Source organism: Salvelinus sp. IW2-2015, linkage group LG2 (genome assembly GCF_002910315.2).
Source record: "Salvelinus sp. IW2-2015 linkage group LG2, ASM291031v2, whole genome shotgun sequence".
NCBI classification, from domain to species: domain Eukaryota; kingdom Metazoa; phylum Chordata; class Actinopteri; order Salmoniformes; family Salmonidae; genus Salvelinus; species Salvelinus sp. IW2-2015.
This window is the reverse complement of record NC_036839.1, coordinates 5,873,669-5,888,752: the sequence shown is the minus strand read 5'-3', so window position 1 is coordinate 5,888,752 and position 15,084 is coordinate 5,873,669. Positions and strand designations below refer to the sequence as shown.

Below are 15,084 nucleotides of genomic sequence, written 5' to 3'. Positions count from 1 at the left end.
AATTGAGCTCTGGTGCATCCTGTTTCGATTGATCATCCGTGAAATGTTACTACAACTTGTTTGGAGTCCACCTGTGGCAAATTCAATTGATTGCACATGATTTGGAAAGGCACACACCTGTCTATATAAAAGGTCCCACAGTTGACAGTGCATGTCAGAGCAAAAACCAAGCCATGAGGTCAAAGGAATTGTCCATAGAGCTCCAAAACAGGATTGTGTTTAGTCACAGATCTGGGGAAGGGTACCAAAAAATTTCTGCAGCATTGAAGGTTCCCAAGAACAAAGTGGTCTCTATCATTCTTAAACGGAAGAAGTTTGGAATCACCAAGACCCTTCCTAGAGCTGGCCGCTCGGCCAAACTGAGCAATCGGGGGAGAAGGGCCTTCGTCAGGGAGGTGACAAAGAACCCGATGGGCAGTCTGGAGCTTGTCAGAGCTCCTCTGTGGTGATGGGAGAACCTTCCAGAAGGACAACCATCTCTGCAGCACTCCACCAATCAGGCCATTATGGTGAAGTGGCCAGACGGAAGTCATTCTTCAGTAAAAAAGGCACATGACAGCCCGCTTAGTTGCCAAAAGGCACGTAAAGACTCTCAGACCATGAGAAACAAGATTCTCTGGTCAGATGAAACCAAGATTGAACACTTTGGCCTGAATGCCAAGCACCACGTCTGGAGGAAACCTGGCACCATCCATACGGTTAAGCATGGTCGTGGCAGCATCATGCTGTGGGGATGTTTTTCAGCGACAGGGACTGGGAGACTAGTCAGGATCGAGGGAAAGATGAACGGCGCAAAGTACAGAGAGATACTTTTTGAGAACCTGCTCCAGAGCTCTCAGGACCTCAAACTGGGGCGACGGTTCACCTTCCAATAGGACAACAACCCTAAGCACACAGCCAAGACAATGTAGGAGTGGCTTCGGGACAAGTCTCTGAATGTCCTTGAGTGACCCAGCCAGAGCCCGGACTTGAACATCTCAAGATTATGTTATAATGCTGTTATTGCATCAAATGGTTGTTTTATCGAGTAGAATGTTTTTTTTGGAACACTCATCTGTGCGTGGTCTTCTAAAATTGGGCCTCTGGGGCTAAATGCTTCCAGTAGATTTACAATGCCTTAGGCCATATTCCATTCATGTGAGGGAGATGACTACGGTTTGACTGGAAGGTACCAGGGAGAGATGGCTTGGGTATGGGTTTCTACACAATGAGAACAGTCTTTACAGCAGATACTGCCTGCTGTAAATGATTAGTATCGTTCATACAGATCCTAACCTTGTGACCCATTCCATACATCTGTTGTTTGTCATGAACATTCAGGAGGATGTACTTTGCTATCAAATCCGCTCGAATAACCAACGAGTGGGTCATCGACCAGCTTCATTATTGCAATAATTAATCTATGTTATTAATACGTTTTGAATAAAGTAATATCCTGATTGGTGATTGACCTCGTCTCTCCTCATTATTGATTAGAATTTCCACGACACAACGCTCCCCCATCCAACCTGACAGAGCTTGAGAGGATCTGCAGAGAAGAATGGGAGAAACTCCCCAAATACAGGTGCTGAGCTTGAAGTGTCATACCCAAGAAGACTCGAGGCTGTAATCGCTGCCAAAGGTACTAAAACAAAGTAACGAGTAAAGGGTCTGAATACTTATGTAAATGTGATATTTCAATTTTTTATTTTAAATACATTTGCAAACATTTCAGAATTTTTTTTTTTTGCTTTGTCATTATTGGGTATTGTATGTAGATTGATGAGGGGGAAAAAACAATTTAATCAATTTTAGAAAAAGGCTGTAACATAAAATGTGGGAAAAATAAAGGGGTCTGAACGCACTGTATACTAAACACAATGCAATTTTACAGTTTGCACATACAGTAATAGCCCAGGGCTTGGATTTCACCTGACATAACCTACATGGAATTGACTTGTAACAAGGAGGATTTTTCAGCCAATTATTTTATTGCATGAGAGACTTGAGACAATCCCATCTGTTCGTTTTTTTCTTCAAACGCTTTTTCCTACCTATACCACCAAATATATTTTTTAGTTCTGGGTAACATTTTGACATTGTGAAGATGAAAGGTATTGCAATAAATGTGCAATTAATTGCTACAGTATTTGTTTCTCTTGGTAATTACACAATATATAGATATTTTATCATGCGTCCCTTGAATAGATGCAAAGAATAAAAAATAATTCAAATCAAATCAATATTATTACATTATATAGGTGCTTATATGAGAGTATGGGAAATGTACCCTGCCAGGGCCAATGTGTTCCAGGCAAGCAGTAACACACCTGATGGATTCTACTTAACTACTACAACTAGCTTTCTTAGTTGAATCAGTTGAGTTACTGCTAATTTGGGGGAAAAGTCTGCATGGTAAGATTACCCATCCCATTTTATGACCAACTTCCCAAAGCACTTAAGCAAAAAAACAACTGGAAAACGCTAATGGTGCATTTCACATAGGAAAACGCATTGTACAATATAAAGGACAATAATACAGGGACATAAGCATAGTTCAAAGAAATAACAAAATAAATACATAATCCGCTGCAATTGTCTACTCAACATCATTTTACCCATGTTGATCTACAGGATGTCATGCACATTAACATCTATTCAAGATAATATAGAACATCAAGACAATTAGACGATTCTGCACAGCATTTCACCTAAAAAAAATGGTGTAACCTTTTACACTCGTGGGAATTGGCCTATATGGATAAGGATAAATTGAAGTTTCTTACAGAATCATTGCATAACCATGGTAGCAATTGAAAAGGAACAGTTTAGAGATGGGACAGTTATTAGACCAAAGGTGAGTACACAACTGTTCACCTGACAATACTGAATCATAACATTACACTGATTTTATGTGCATTTTACATTTACTGTACTTTGCCGCATTTGTTAACAAATTCAGTAACATAAGACTATTCCTGGAGAATGTGGGGTAGGTGCAACATAATACCCCCAAAAATGACAAGGGTTTGAGTGAGAGGACTAACTGGTGTCTCGGAGTTTCGAAAATGTTAGATTACTTGTTAGATATTACTGCATGGTCGGAACTACAAGCACAAGCATTTCGCTACACTCGCATTAACATCTGTTAACCACGTGTATTTGACAAATAAAATTTGATTTGAAGTGGCCATACACCTCTCCAAAGTGTGCACAGTTCCTAAGCAATTTCCAATGCGCTTCTATGACACAAAGACGAGTATTCAACTACAAGGTACTTTTTAGACCTCTCCTAGCTGTGCCGTTCAGGAGCTAGAGCAAGGACACGTGTAGTCGTTTCATTTGGAACACAACACTTCATCCCCGCCATCACACAAGCTAAGTTATAAAATACAATCTTACGGTGTTAGGCTTTCACAAGGCAATTCAGAGAAACTTTGGCGCACGTAGAAAAGGAGTCATGACTGAATTAAGGTGCTTGTGCCCTGGCAAATTTGCTTCACAATAAACATAAGCTCATTCTGTTCAGAACAACCCAGGGTATAACGCCATGTCATCTTGCCACTGTACATCAAACATAGTGATCATAAACATCGACACTGTATATGACATGAGTTTTATGATTTGGAAATTTGAAGTTCAAATTTTGGACTCGGGTGTTTGGCTTGCTTGTATGATACCAAAGCGTTATTATAAACCTCAACGTCTCATCTTTCAAAATACATAGTCATCTTAATTTAGAGCTTTTCCCTCACTCAGACAACCAAAAAATGTACAAAAAATGTACAAAAGTTGCCCAATTACTAGGAGGAATGGGGGAAACTTCTTGTCGCGCACTGTGCTCAAGTTCAGAACGGCTGTTTGTCAAACCCCATACAGCGTTGTGAAGCGCAGAGCCAGAGCTCTGATGTCATGTATAGCATGTTACTGTGCAGCCCAATTTAGGTGCTTATTAGTGCCCAATTCTGCCATTTTCAACCTGTATACGGTTAGGAGTGTAAAGGGTTAATCGAAATGAGCTAAAATACCCACACACATCTCTCTGATTGCTTTGGAATTCATTTGAATTGAAGGTGCTTCGGCTCCAGCAGTTTAAACTCTGCAATTCCTATCATAAATATTTGCAGTTTCTATTGAGGGCAGACCTAAAAACTAGGTCATTCGTCAGTCCTCCTCTTTCCCCTTGCCTTTTCCTTTCTTACTGCCCTTTTCCGAGCCTGACCTAGATTGCTCCGTCACCCCCTGCTCAATATGTACTTTGACTACGCTCTCTTCTACCCTGCTTTGACCCATACGGGATTTTCCTCTTCCCTCTCCTCTACTGGCAAAGCCCCCACCTCTGTTGCATTCTGCAGCCTCTCACTCTCACCTACACATTGTTGTTCAGTCACACGCACTCCCTCTGCAATGTCTTTCTGTTCGTATATTACCCAAATAAGTGATTAGTTGTTGTTCTTCATTGGCATTCTGGCCTGCAACTCTGGTTTGTGCTTTTTCTTCAGAGCTATTCTGGTGCACTATCTGACCCCCGTTCAAGTGGCTGCTTTGCCACTATTGTGCCAACTCCCTCTACTGTGCCCTGCGGTTTTCCTGTTGACTTGTCCCAGTCTTCCTCTTCCTTGATTGCCTCCTCTCTACCTGGCTCTACCTCCATTTTGTTGCCTTCCATCATTCTCACCTCCTGGCTGACCTCTTTGGATGTTACTGGAAACACATTTGCAGAAACCACCGAATCTAGGTCGTTAAAGTCAAACAATTGACCCTCATCGATATCATCGTCCCCCTCATCATTCCCCTGCTCACTGGGTTCAGGTACCTTGTTACCCTCCAGCGTGGCCTCAATGGGATCGTCTTGCTCTTCTGCTTCGGCCACCATAGTGCATGGTTTGCTTTCTTTGTAGACCTGTTCCCTAAAAGAGTCAATTGTCTCCGGAGTTTCTTTTACAGGGTCCTGTAGTCGTGTTTCTGTATCATTCAGCTCGGTCTCTGTGGAGATCCCGCCATTTGATACCTTTTCTTCATCAAGTGTTACTGGCTCGTTGTTTTCATCTAAGTGCTTGTCAGCTACTGGACAACCAGGTAGATCCATCAATTGTTCAGGCTGTCTTATGGTCTCAGCAGCAGGGCAGTTGCTGTCGAGCGATGTGCCACAGTTCTCTCCTGATACATTTTTGCATTTATCTACATTTGCTGGCAATGCTATCGAAATGTCTTTATGTTCAAGTGTATTTTTACACTCATCTGGGCTCCCATTTTGTTCATCCTGACCTGCCACTTTCAGGTATTTTATGGCATTTTCGGTAACATGCTCTGGGTGAGTAATGACACTATCATTGGCGATAAGGTCTTCAGGTACCATGCTCTTCTCGAGCGCCGGTCTTATAACTATGCGACTGTGAAAGTTAATTCCCTGTTCCTTTGTGTCTTGGATTGTTTGAGCCTCATCAACTGAGACCTTGATTGCATCTTCTTCTTTGACATTGTTTGAATTCCCAGCAGTGGACTCTTTCAAGTTCAATGGACATTTCGGGTCAGCTGAAGAGTTCAGGCAGTCTACAACGTTATCAGGGTTGGTTGTGTACCCTGACTCGTCTTTTTGGGTACCAGTATTTGTTGTGGATTCTAATTTCTCTTTAGGGTTATCAGCACTGGTTATACAATGCTGGTCAACAGGATCCACAATACCAATGTCGCACTCATGGCATAATACTGATATCTCGCCTTCTGATTTCTCTGATTCCATGGAAGGTTCTTGTTTGTCCTTTTTCTTTTTGACAGCTTCCTCACTCTTGGCTTGGTCAGTCAGAGATACTTCTGGGGTTTCAATGGGAGGCTCCTCACTCTTAACCTCTACTCGGCCCTCTGCTAGTTGTTGTTCTTCCTTCAGGTTCCCTCCCTCAGCTATGGTTTGTGCTTTTTCTTTAGGGCTTTGGAGTTCTCGATTTGGTGAACTACCGGTCCCCTCCTCTAGAAGCTGCTGTGTGTCCATTGTGATAACTTCCTCCACTACTGGCTCCTTATCTGTTGAGATTGAGTCCACATCCTTTTCTGTTTTGCTCTTCTTCTTATCGTCTCCCTGCTTTTCATCACCTTGTGTCTCTCCCTTCTTCTTGCCTTTCTTCTTCTTTTTGCCTCCTTGGGCCAGTGGCTGCATGTCAGTGGTCTCTGGCAACACTTCAGCCTTTTTTGTTTTCTGAAGCTCAGGCTTTGATTCGACTGGGCTCTTAGTAGTATCAAGGTTTGTCCCTTGGGGAATCGGTGTGCAATTCTTCATGGAGACTACACCCTTTTCTGTTGTGCTCTTCTTATAGTCTTCCTGCTTTTCATCACCTTGTCTCTCTCCCTTCTTGCCTTTCTTCTTCTTCTTCTTGCCTCCTTGGGCCTGTGGCTGAGGGTCAGTTGACTTTGATAACGCTTCTGCCTTTGTTTTCTGAAGCTTAGGTTGAGGCTTACATTCTGATTTTATTGTGCTCTTACTAGTATCATGGTCAGTCCCTGGGCTAATCTGTGTGCCATTCTGTATGGTGTCCTCAATGGTTTCCCTAGGCTGAGGACATGAGTCTATACTTTTCACAACCTCTTTACTCAATGCTATATTATCTTGTTCAGCTAATGCACCATATTCTGAGGTAGGCTCTTTTGTGTGATCACTACTCTTGGCGACTTCGGTCTCCATATCATCTGCCTTGTCATTTTTTATTCCCATTTCCCATTTGTTTGTGGCCTCTACTCTCCCTTGCACTGTCCCCTCTATGCCTGGTGGTTTGTATCCCTCTTCTGTAAGCTCTTCCTCAGGAACTGTTACAACCACAATTACCTTAGAATCGCAAACCGGTCCATGCTTGACCTCTACTACCGGTATGACATTGTCAGAGACTTTGTTGACATTACTGCATTCAATCTCAACCTCATCCCCCAATTTGGGCGAGCATGGCCGAGCCTCCAAAGAAGTTTCGGTTTCAGAAACACCAGCGAGGCTACAGGGAGTGGGCGAGGTCAGATGGTTCTCTTGAACCGCCTCATGTGTTTCCACTTGCTGCCTGGACCTTCCTGGATCCACCATCTTATCTCCTCTACTCCCCAATTCCATATCCTGAGCTCTGCCTAAGAGATCATGAGGGGAGAACGTAAGGGTGATACAGGCCAAACACTGTGGTCTGGTGTTTCAAGTATTGTAATTTTTCTGATGATCAAGATCTGTCAGTTGAAGCTGGGCCAATTAGCGCAAAGCAGAATGAAAGAATTTGGCCAAAATCTAACCAAACAGGAAGAGAAGAAAGAAAGGGAAGAAGAATAGGAGGAGATCACAAAAACAAAGCTCTTGAACGTAGATGAATTGTCAAAGCAGAGGAGTAAGTCAGAGGCACTTTGGTACCTCAAACTTTGGCAAGCTGCAAATCTTTTAAACTCTGAAATGTCTGCTGTGGTGTTATATTGCTTTGGGGGTCACGCTCACTTCCACAAATCAGACGGCCATATGACCATCTCAATATGAAACCACTATGTAGGATACACATGGTACCAAAACAATGGTGTTTACGCCATGTGCTTTAAATCATGGTTCAGATAGATTAATTCAAATTAAAATCAGGTGTAGGGGTGGCAATGGGTTGGGAGGAGAATCAGTAGTGAAAGCTTAAAAGTTAGGTCGCAGAAGTCCCCCCAAAAAATTGTGCCAGTCAACCAAACTCATGTTACCTATACTGGTTTGCATTAGATTGGGTGTGGGCGTGATTTAAGTTTTCAAGTTAGCTGTAATTTGGCAAAGCTATGAGTTAAGCAAAAGATGATTCCAACATATGGCGATATTTGTCCAGTAATGGTGCTTACCGAGCATGATGTTCCCCCCTTCCGTGGGTGATGTCTGGCCGTCCTGAGCCAATTGAGAAGCTGGATCTCTACTAGCTGACCTTTCAGTTACCACTGCCACCTTTTCCCCATTGGTGGTCAGGTCAGGTCCGAGGACAATTCCATGTTTCTGGGTAGGACATGAACACAGACTGATGACAGGCTTTTGGGTCTCACAACAGTAAATTATAGCTGCATAACTCTGCAATAGATAAACCCTATTTCAGGGGCCACTGTTGCATATTCAGAGCTCCGACTCCCATGAGATGACAAAGTACCTTCAGAATATCTTTCAGCTGGACCAGCTCATCCCTGAGCTCATCTCGCTCATTTTTGACGGCGTCCGAATACTCCTTTTGTTGCTCTAAGGCCTGAACAGTGCCCCCCAGTGGTGGGGAGGAGGAAGTGCAGGTGAAGAACAAAGGAGTGATATGGGTGAAGGAAGTGAAAGTGAGCCTACAGTATACAGTTTCAAGTATTCATGCACTTGGCTAAAGTTAACTTCTCTGCATAAGTGAATAAGTGTATTTTAAGACCACAACACAGGTGCACATATCACAATTGTGTGTGGGGGTTTACACATACATACACCAAATGTACTAACAAAGTGAATGGATCAGAGTTCACAGGGCATACCCCAATCTTTTTATCCTTCCACTCTACTGTTTCCTGCAGGTCAGATATTTCCCTAACAAAGCTGTCCTGCTTGAGACGCAACTGACAGACCTCCTGGACAGTGGAAAAGCAGATGATGGAACAAATAGGAGAGAGGGAGAGTGTGTGGGAGAGGAGTGAAAACAGTAGAAGATCAGCATGCAAGTAAGGAGACCGGGAAATTCAGAAATAAGAAAACTGAAAGGTGGCAGTTAAGGTAGTTTGGGGTTTTCCTTGGAGGACTCACCGTTAGTAACTCCTCGCTCTGTTTTAGCGTTTCTTTCATCACGTTGAACTGGCACTGGAGCACGCCGTAGGCATGTTGCTCACGCTCAATGTCCTGGGAAAGATGACAGAGGAGATGTTTGAATGGACTAACAATATGCAGTGATCATTTTGGCCCTAAACAGCTGCCTTATAATCCAGGAAGTCGCATTAGCTACATTAGTTGTGGATTAAATCAATTTGGATAAAGGGTGTTGTACACTACGAATTTAGGGATTTGTCGGCCATAGAAATCATTGGTCAGACCGCCTAAGCGTTTTTTTTTGTTGGATCGCCTAAATCCAAACAGCGTAATATATACACTGAACAAAAATTTTAAAAACGCAACATGCAACAATTTCAAAGATTTTGCTGAGTTACAGTTAATAAAATAAATGAGTCAATTAAATAAATTCATTAGGCCCTAATCTATGGATTTCTCATGACTGAGCAGGGGCGTAGACATGGGTGGGCCACCCACTTGGGAGCTAGGCCGACACACTGGGGAGCCAGGCACAGCCAATCAGAATGAGTTTTTCCCCACAAAAGGGCTTATTACAGTTCATTTGCTACTTTAACAGCCTCCAATCTTCTGTGAAGGCTTTCTACTAGATGTTAGAACATTGCTGAGGGGACTTGCTTCCCTTCAGCCACAAGAGTATTAGTGAGGTCAGGCACCAATGTTGGGGATTAGGACTGGCTTGCAGTCGGCATTCCAATTCATCCCAAAGGTGTTCGATGGGGTTGAGATCAGGGCTCTGTGCAGGCCCATCAAGTTCTTCCATACCGATATCAACAAACCATTTCTGTATGGACCTCATTTTGTGCCCCAGGGTATTGCCATGCTAAAACAGTAAAAGGCCTTTATTTGCCAGAAAGTTGGAAGCACAGAATCGTCTAGAATGCCATTTTATACTGTAGTGTAAGATTTCCCTTCCCTGGAACTAAAGGGGCCTAACTGGAACCATGAAAAACAGCCCTATACTATTATACCTCCACCAAACTTTGCATTCGGGCAGGTAGCGTTCTCCTGGCATCCGCCAAATCCAGATTCGTCTGTCGGACTGCCAGATGGCGAAGTGTGATTCATCACTCCAGAGAACGCGTTTCCACTGCTCCAGCGTCCAATGGCGCTGGAGCCGACGCTTGGCATTGAACATAGTGATCCTAGGCTTGTGTGCAGCTGCTCAGACATGGAAACCCATTTCGTGAAGCTTCCGACAAACAGTTCTGATGCGGCTTCCAGAGGCAATTTGGAACTCTGTAGTGAGTGTTGCAACAGAGGACAGATACTTTTTACACGCTAGGCAGTCCTGTTCTGTGAGCTTGTGGCCTACTATCCTATGACGGTGCCACGTTGAAAATCACTGAGCTCTTCAGTAAGGCCATTCTACTGCCAGTGTTTGTCTATGGAGAGTGTATGTCTGTGTGCTCGATGTTATACACCTGTCAGCAACAGGTGTGGCTAATCCACAAACATGATCCCACGGGATATAGGCCTATGGGCGTTTTTTTTATGCTCCGGAGCTGAGAATATTGGTATATCCAGAGACCAAAAAGCTGAACAGATGAACACATTTTTAATTTACAGGGGGGGGGGGGGGGGGGGATTGCATTAAATGTAATTATTAATTTCCAATGATTTACTGTCTGTTTGGACTGGGTGCTGCTAGTATTTTTAAATAATATAACCTTTGAGAACTAACAAAATCACCAAAATAAAAGGCTAGACAGTCAGGGAGAATTGAAAATTACAAAAACTATGAATTTTGCATTATTGATTTTGTTATTATGTTTGAGCAAAAGAACAAAGCCATGGCAAAATGCATAGAATTGCAGGAAATTAGCTTTAAAACTTCACACATCTCTCAGTTCCATGGCAGAATATATAGAATCACATAAAATGTGCTTTAAAAAGGGCCAATTTCCACACTATGTGAAAAAATGCCCTTGTAGTGTAAGAGCTGTTTGAAAAGACCACCTGAAATTTCAGCCTGCTATTGTGGGAGGAAGTTTTGGCCTTCCATGATGACATCGACATGCAGCAAATTAGTCAATAAACAAAAGAAATAGAGATCCAAACCTCTATGCCAAATACCAACAGCTATTTTTCAGTTTTCCCCTCATCACTCCCAGACAGTCCTAGAAAAATGATTGCTTGAGAAATTGTTCTTTGCTAAGAAGCTTTTTTTGTTTCTTTATGACTTTTATTAAAAAATAATAATCACAGTAAGGTACTTAATTGTTACCCAGGAATGATTTGATATTGAGATAAAAACAGCTATATTGGACATTTACAACTGAAACATTTTCCCATTTGCTTTACAACATTTCACTCAGTTACATGGAGACATTTTTAGTGGCTTACAAATAAAGAAATAAACACTTCTCTACACCAACAAGATGGAGACATCTAAAATATTCTTTAAACATCAGCCGCGCTGACCATGCCCATTGCCACACCCCCTGCCATGCCCACCACCTAAGCCCCTTTTCGATCCAGAAAAAAACCCTGGAAATGATATCTTTACAGTTCATGTATATAATCCTCCATTGCTGCATTGGTACAGGCAGCTACAGTTTCCAAAAGGCACCACTTGGCTAATGTCAGTCCCAGTTTTCACCTAATATCGCCCTCCTCTATAGCCTACCCCTTACTCTACTAACTTGGCCTCTTTTCCCATCATCTTTCATCTTACTGTAATTGTATATTTCTCTTGATCTGGCCCTATCCTTTCTCTGCCTCGCCATCTCTCCCATACCTTGGTCTTTCCATCGTACTCGCGGCGTGACTCGGACAGCAGCTCTTCCAGCTCCATGAGCGAGTCCTTCAGCCTGTCTACCTGGTACATCAGGTTGTTCTTCTCATTGTCCAGCTGGGCGTTGGACACCATGGCCTTGCGGTACTTCTCCTCCAACTCCACAAGGGAATCCTAAAGGAAGAGAAATGCCTGTTGGTGTTGTCATGACGTTGGCCTGTTGGGGGAGGTTTATGACCTCCATAAATACCTTTCCCCCTTTCCTCTCTCTCTACTCTACAGAGTGACTGTTGGAAAGCCTTTTGTTAACATAGAGAGTCGGGTAACATCAAAAGGGTGGTGAACAGAACCATATTTCGGTAATCCAACCAGTTGAAAATATGCGTTAGCCTGTCTGGGAACGAGGTTCCGCCTACAGCCAATGAAATTGCAGGGCGCCAAATTCAAAATCAACAGAAATCTCATAATTCAATTCTCAAACATACAAGTATTAGACACCATTTTAAAGTTAAACTTCTCGTTAATCCAACCACAGTGTCGGATTTCAAAAAGGCTTTTCGGCGAAAGCACCTCATATCATTATGTTAGGTCAGCAACTAGTCACAGAAAGCATACAGCCATTTTCCAACCAAAGAGAGGAGTCACAAAAAGCAGAAATAGATCAAATGAATCACCAACCTTTTATATTCTTCATCAGATGACACTCCCGGGACAACATGTTACACAATACATGCATGTTCAGTTCGATCAAGTTCATATTTATATCCAAAAACCTCAGTTTACATTTGGCTTTGCCTCCAAAACATCCATTGAATTTGCACAGAGCCACATCAATTTACAGAAATATTCATAATAAACTTTGATAAAAGATACATGTATTATGCACAGAATTATAGATATACTTCTCCTTAATGCAACCGCTTTGTCAGCTTTACGGAAAATGCAAACCATGCAATAATCTGAGTACGGCGCTCATAGACCAAAACAAGCCAAACATACAGTGGGGCAAAAAAGTATTTAGTCAGCCACCAATTGTGCAAGTTCTCCCACTTAAAAAGATGAGGACTGTAATTTTGATCATAGGTACACTTCAACTATGACAGACAAAATGAGAAAAAAAAAATCCAGAAAATCACATTGTAGGATTTTTAATTAATTAATTTGCAAATTATGGTGGAAAATAAGTATTTGGTCAAAAACAAAAGTTTCTCAATACTTTGTTATATACCCTTTGTTGGCAATGACAGAGGTCAAACGTTTTCTGTAAGTCTTCACAAGGTTTTCACACACTGTTGCTGGTATTTTGGCCCATTCCCCCATTCCTTCCGCTACATCTCCTCTAGAGCAGTGATGTTTTGGGGCTGTTGCTGGGCAACACGGACTTTCAACTCCCTCCAAAGATTTTCTATGGGGTTGAGATCTGGAGACTGGCTAGGCCACTCCAGGACCTTGAAATGCTTCTTACGAAGAAAAAGTATCTGTTCTACCACACGACGCCGGTACTACAACGTATCCGTTCTGCCACAAGACATATTCTTCAAAGGACAAGGGAGATCTCTGATGGGCAACACGGCCTTCCATCTATGACCAACCTATTGAAGCACAGCTCAGAGTAAATATTTCTTGCATTTTCCTTTTCCCAAAATGGGCGGTTAATTAGAATGCATAAGATTCTGTATTTACGATAGCATAGCTGCATTGCAGTCCGATAGAGACGCAAATTCCTTTTTTCCTCAGTCTTCCCGCGCTTTCATTCAAAACCCAATCCCCTTTCTTTGTGTAACCAGCCGTCATATCTGTACCGTCCGCTAGGGACGTTTTCTTTTATGACATAATTAGTAATCAATGTATGACCCATCCTGTGTATGTGTAATTCTGTGTGATTGTTTAGGTATTTAGTAAATAAATAAACCAAATGTTGTATTGCTGATTCAACTTGTTAGCCAGGGTTCGTGAAGATAACCAAGAATTCTACGACTTCAGATGAGACTGAATAAGGTGACGATTAAGAATTGACTGCTATTGATGTAAAAGATTACCAGGTCTTTAAGAGTTTTTTCGGAAGATAACAGCTCATTCTTTCGTGGTGCCCCAACTTTCTAGTTAATTACATTTACACGATTAGTTCAAATCAGGTAATATTAATTACAGAGAAATGATTTTTATAATAGCATGTCATATCACTTAATTCGGCATAGAAAAGACACGACAGTGTATGCACATGGGAACACACATACGGACAACATAACACAGAGTAACAAACACTCACAAAAAATGAAAATATACAAAATAATACACCCCCACAAAAGACACACCAATATCCAAAAAGGGGTATTGTATCAAACGCTGCCACTTCCATTCTCTGTACTCATTCGGATGGTTTCAACTGGGAGGAAAGGTCAGAAACGTGATAGAGGATGGAAAGAATTCCAAGGACATAATTCATATTCAGGGAAATGATGTAATGATGTTAGACCAAAGCAAAAGTTGTCCACTGCATGCCAGTGGGGTTTTTGTGTGTGCTTCAATCTCTAGCTAGACTCCTCCTGATATCTCCAGGAGTGATAAGCATCATTTTGTCTTTATCTTTTGTGGTCTAGTACTGTCTTTTTGCTAGCTAGGGCCAACTACTTAAAGTGCTGCCGGTTTTCCCAGTAGCCTACTTCGCATGTGAACTGCTGACTGCTCATCATTTGCAAATAGTTGTTGACACATCAACCAGGATCAAGTGCCAGGGCAATTTGTGACTTGTTTTGGTAATCAGTGGCTGTATTGCAGGGCGAGTGGTTTAATCTCTTTTCTGAGTTTATATAACCAGTTTCTCAGGCTCCATCTCGGGAAGGAAAGAGGAAGGCTCCAAACCACTCTCTCACTTGAGTATCTTATCTAGTTATTTACAGATACTGTATTTACCTCATTTGTAACTTTGTCAACTGTGTGTGTGTGTGTGTGTTTCCTATACCTGTTTGCACCTCTACCTGAAGGCTTTATAGACACTCCCCACCCTTGGCTGCAACCCTTCTAATTTAGTGTACCCTGCGCGCACAACCCATGTGGAATTCCAGATCTCTGGCAGCGTTTGAAACTGCTTCGAAATCTGAGGTCAAGAACGCCAAGTTCATCTCTGCCCACGATGCCCTTCAGCCCCTTGACTTGTTGGCCCTGATGGAGACATGGATCACCCCAGAGAACACACTGCTCTTTCTTCATCTGATGATGTTATTTTCTCTCAGTCCGAGAGCATCTGGTCGCGGTGTTGGCACCGGTCTACTCATTTCTCCTAAGTGGAGATTCGCTTTTCCTCCCTCTCTCACCTGTCCATCTCCTCATTTCAATTCCATGCGGTCACTTGTCCACTCAAGCTTAACATTATTGTCATCTATCACCCACCAGGTGCCCTTGGAGAGTTCCTCAATGAGCTTGACAAGCTCATTTCCTGACAACGGCTCACCGCTCTTCGTACTTTGTGACTTAAACCTCCCGATGACTACTTCGATTTAATTTCTTTCCAACACTCGCGTTCTCCTCCTTGCCTCTTTTGACCGCACCCTTTCCCAATCCCTTCCAACTCACAAGGCAG

The 15,084-nt window shown here is 42.5% G+C and overlaps 1 protein-coding gene across 8 annotated transcripts in view; it reads right to left on the bottom strand.

Moving 5' to 3' along the window:
• The window catches only part of LOC111973494 (leucine-rich repeat flightless-interacting protein 2), a 65,566-nt gene that overhangs the window by 3,269 nt on the left and 47,213 nt on the right, over positions 1 to 15,084 (bottom strand). For 2 of the 8 annotated variants that reach the window (XM_024000889.2, XM_024000894.2), the window contains 6 exons: positions 11,508 to 11,678; positions 8,729 to 8,821; positions 8,464 to 8,556; positions 8,106 to 8,198; positions 7,810 to 7,957; positions 4,109 to 7,083 (listed from right to left, as the gene is read on the bottom strand). In XM_024000889.2, the coding sequence (XP_023856657.1) occupies positions 4,484 to 7,083; positions 7,810 to 7,957; positions 8,106 to 8,198; positions 8,464 to 8,556; positions 8,729 to 8,821; positions 11,508 to 11,678 (3,198 nt within the window). In that variant the 3' untranslated portion in view covers positions 4,109 to 4,483. Of the gene's footprint in view, positions 1 to 4,108; positions 7,084 to 7,809; positions 7,958 to 8,105; positions 8,199 to 8,463; positions 8,557 to 8,728; positions 8,822 to 11,507; positions 11,679 to 15,084 lie in introns of those variants that run through there. The other 6 variants (XM_024000920.3, XM_070446824.1, XM_024000898.2 and 3 more) reach the window with 3 other exon arrangements.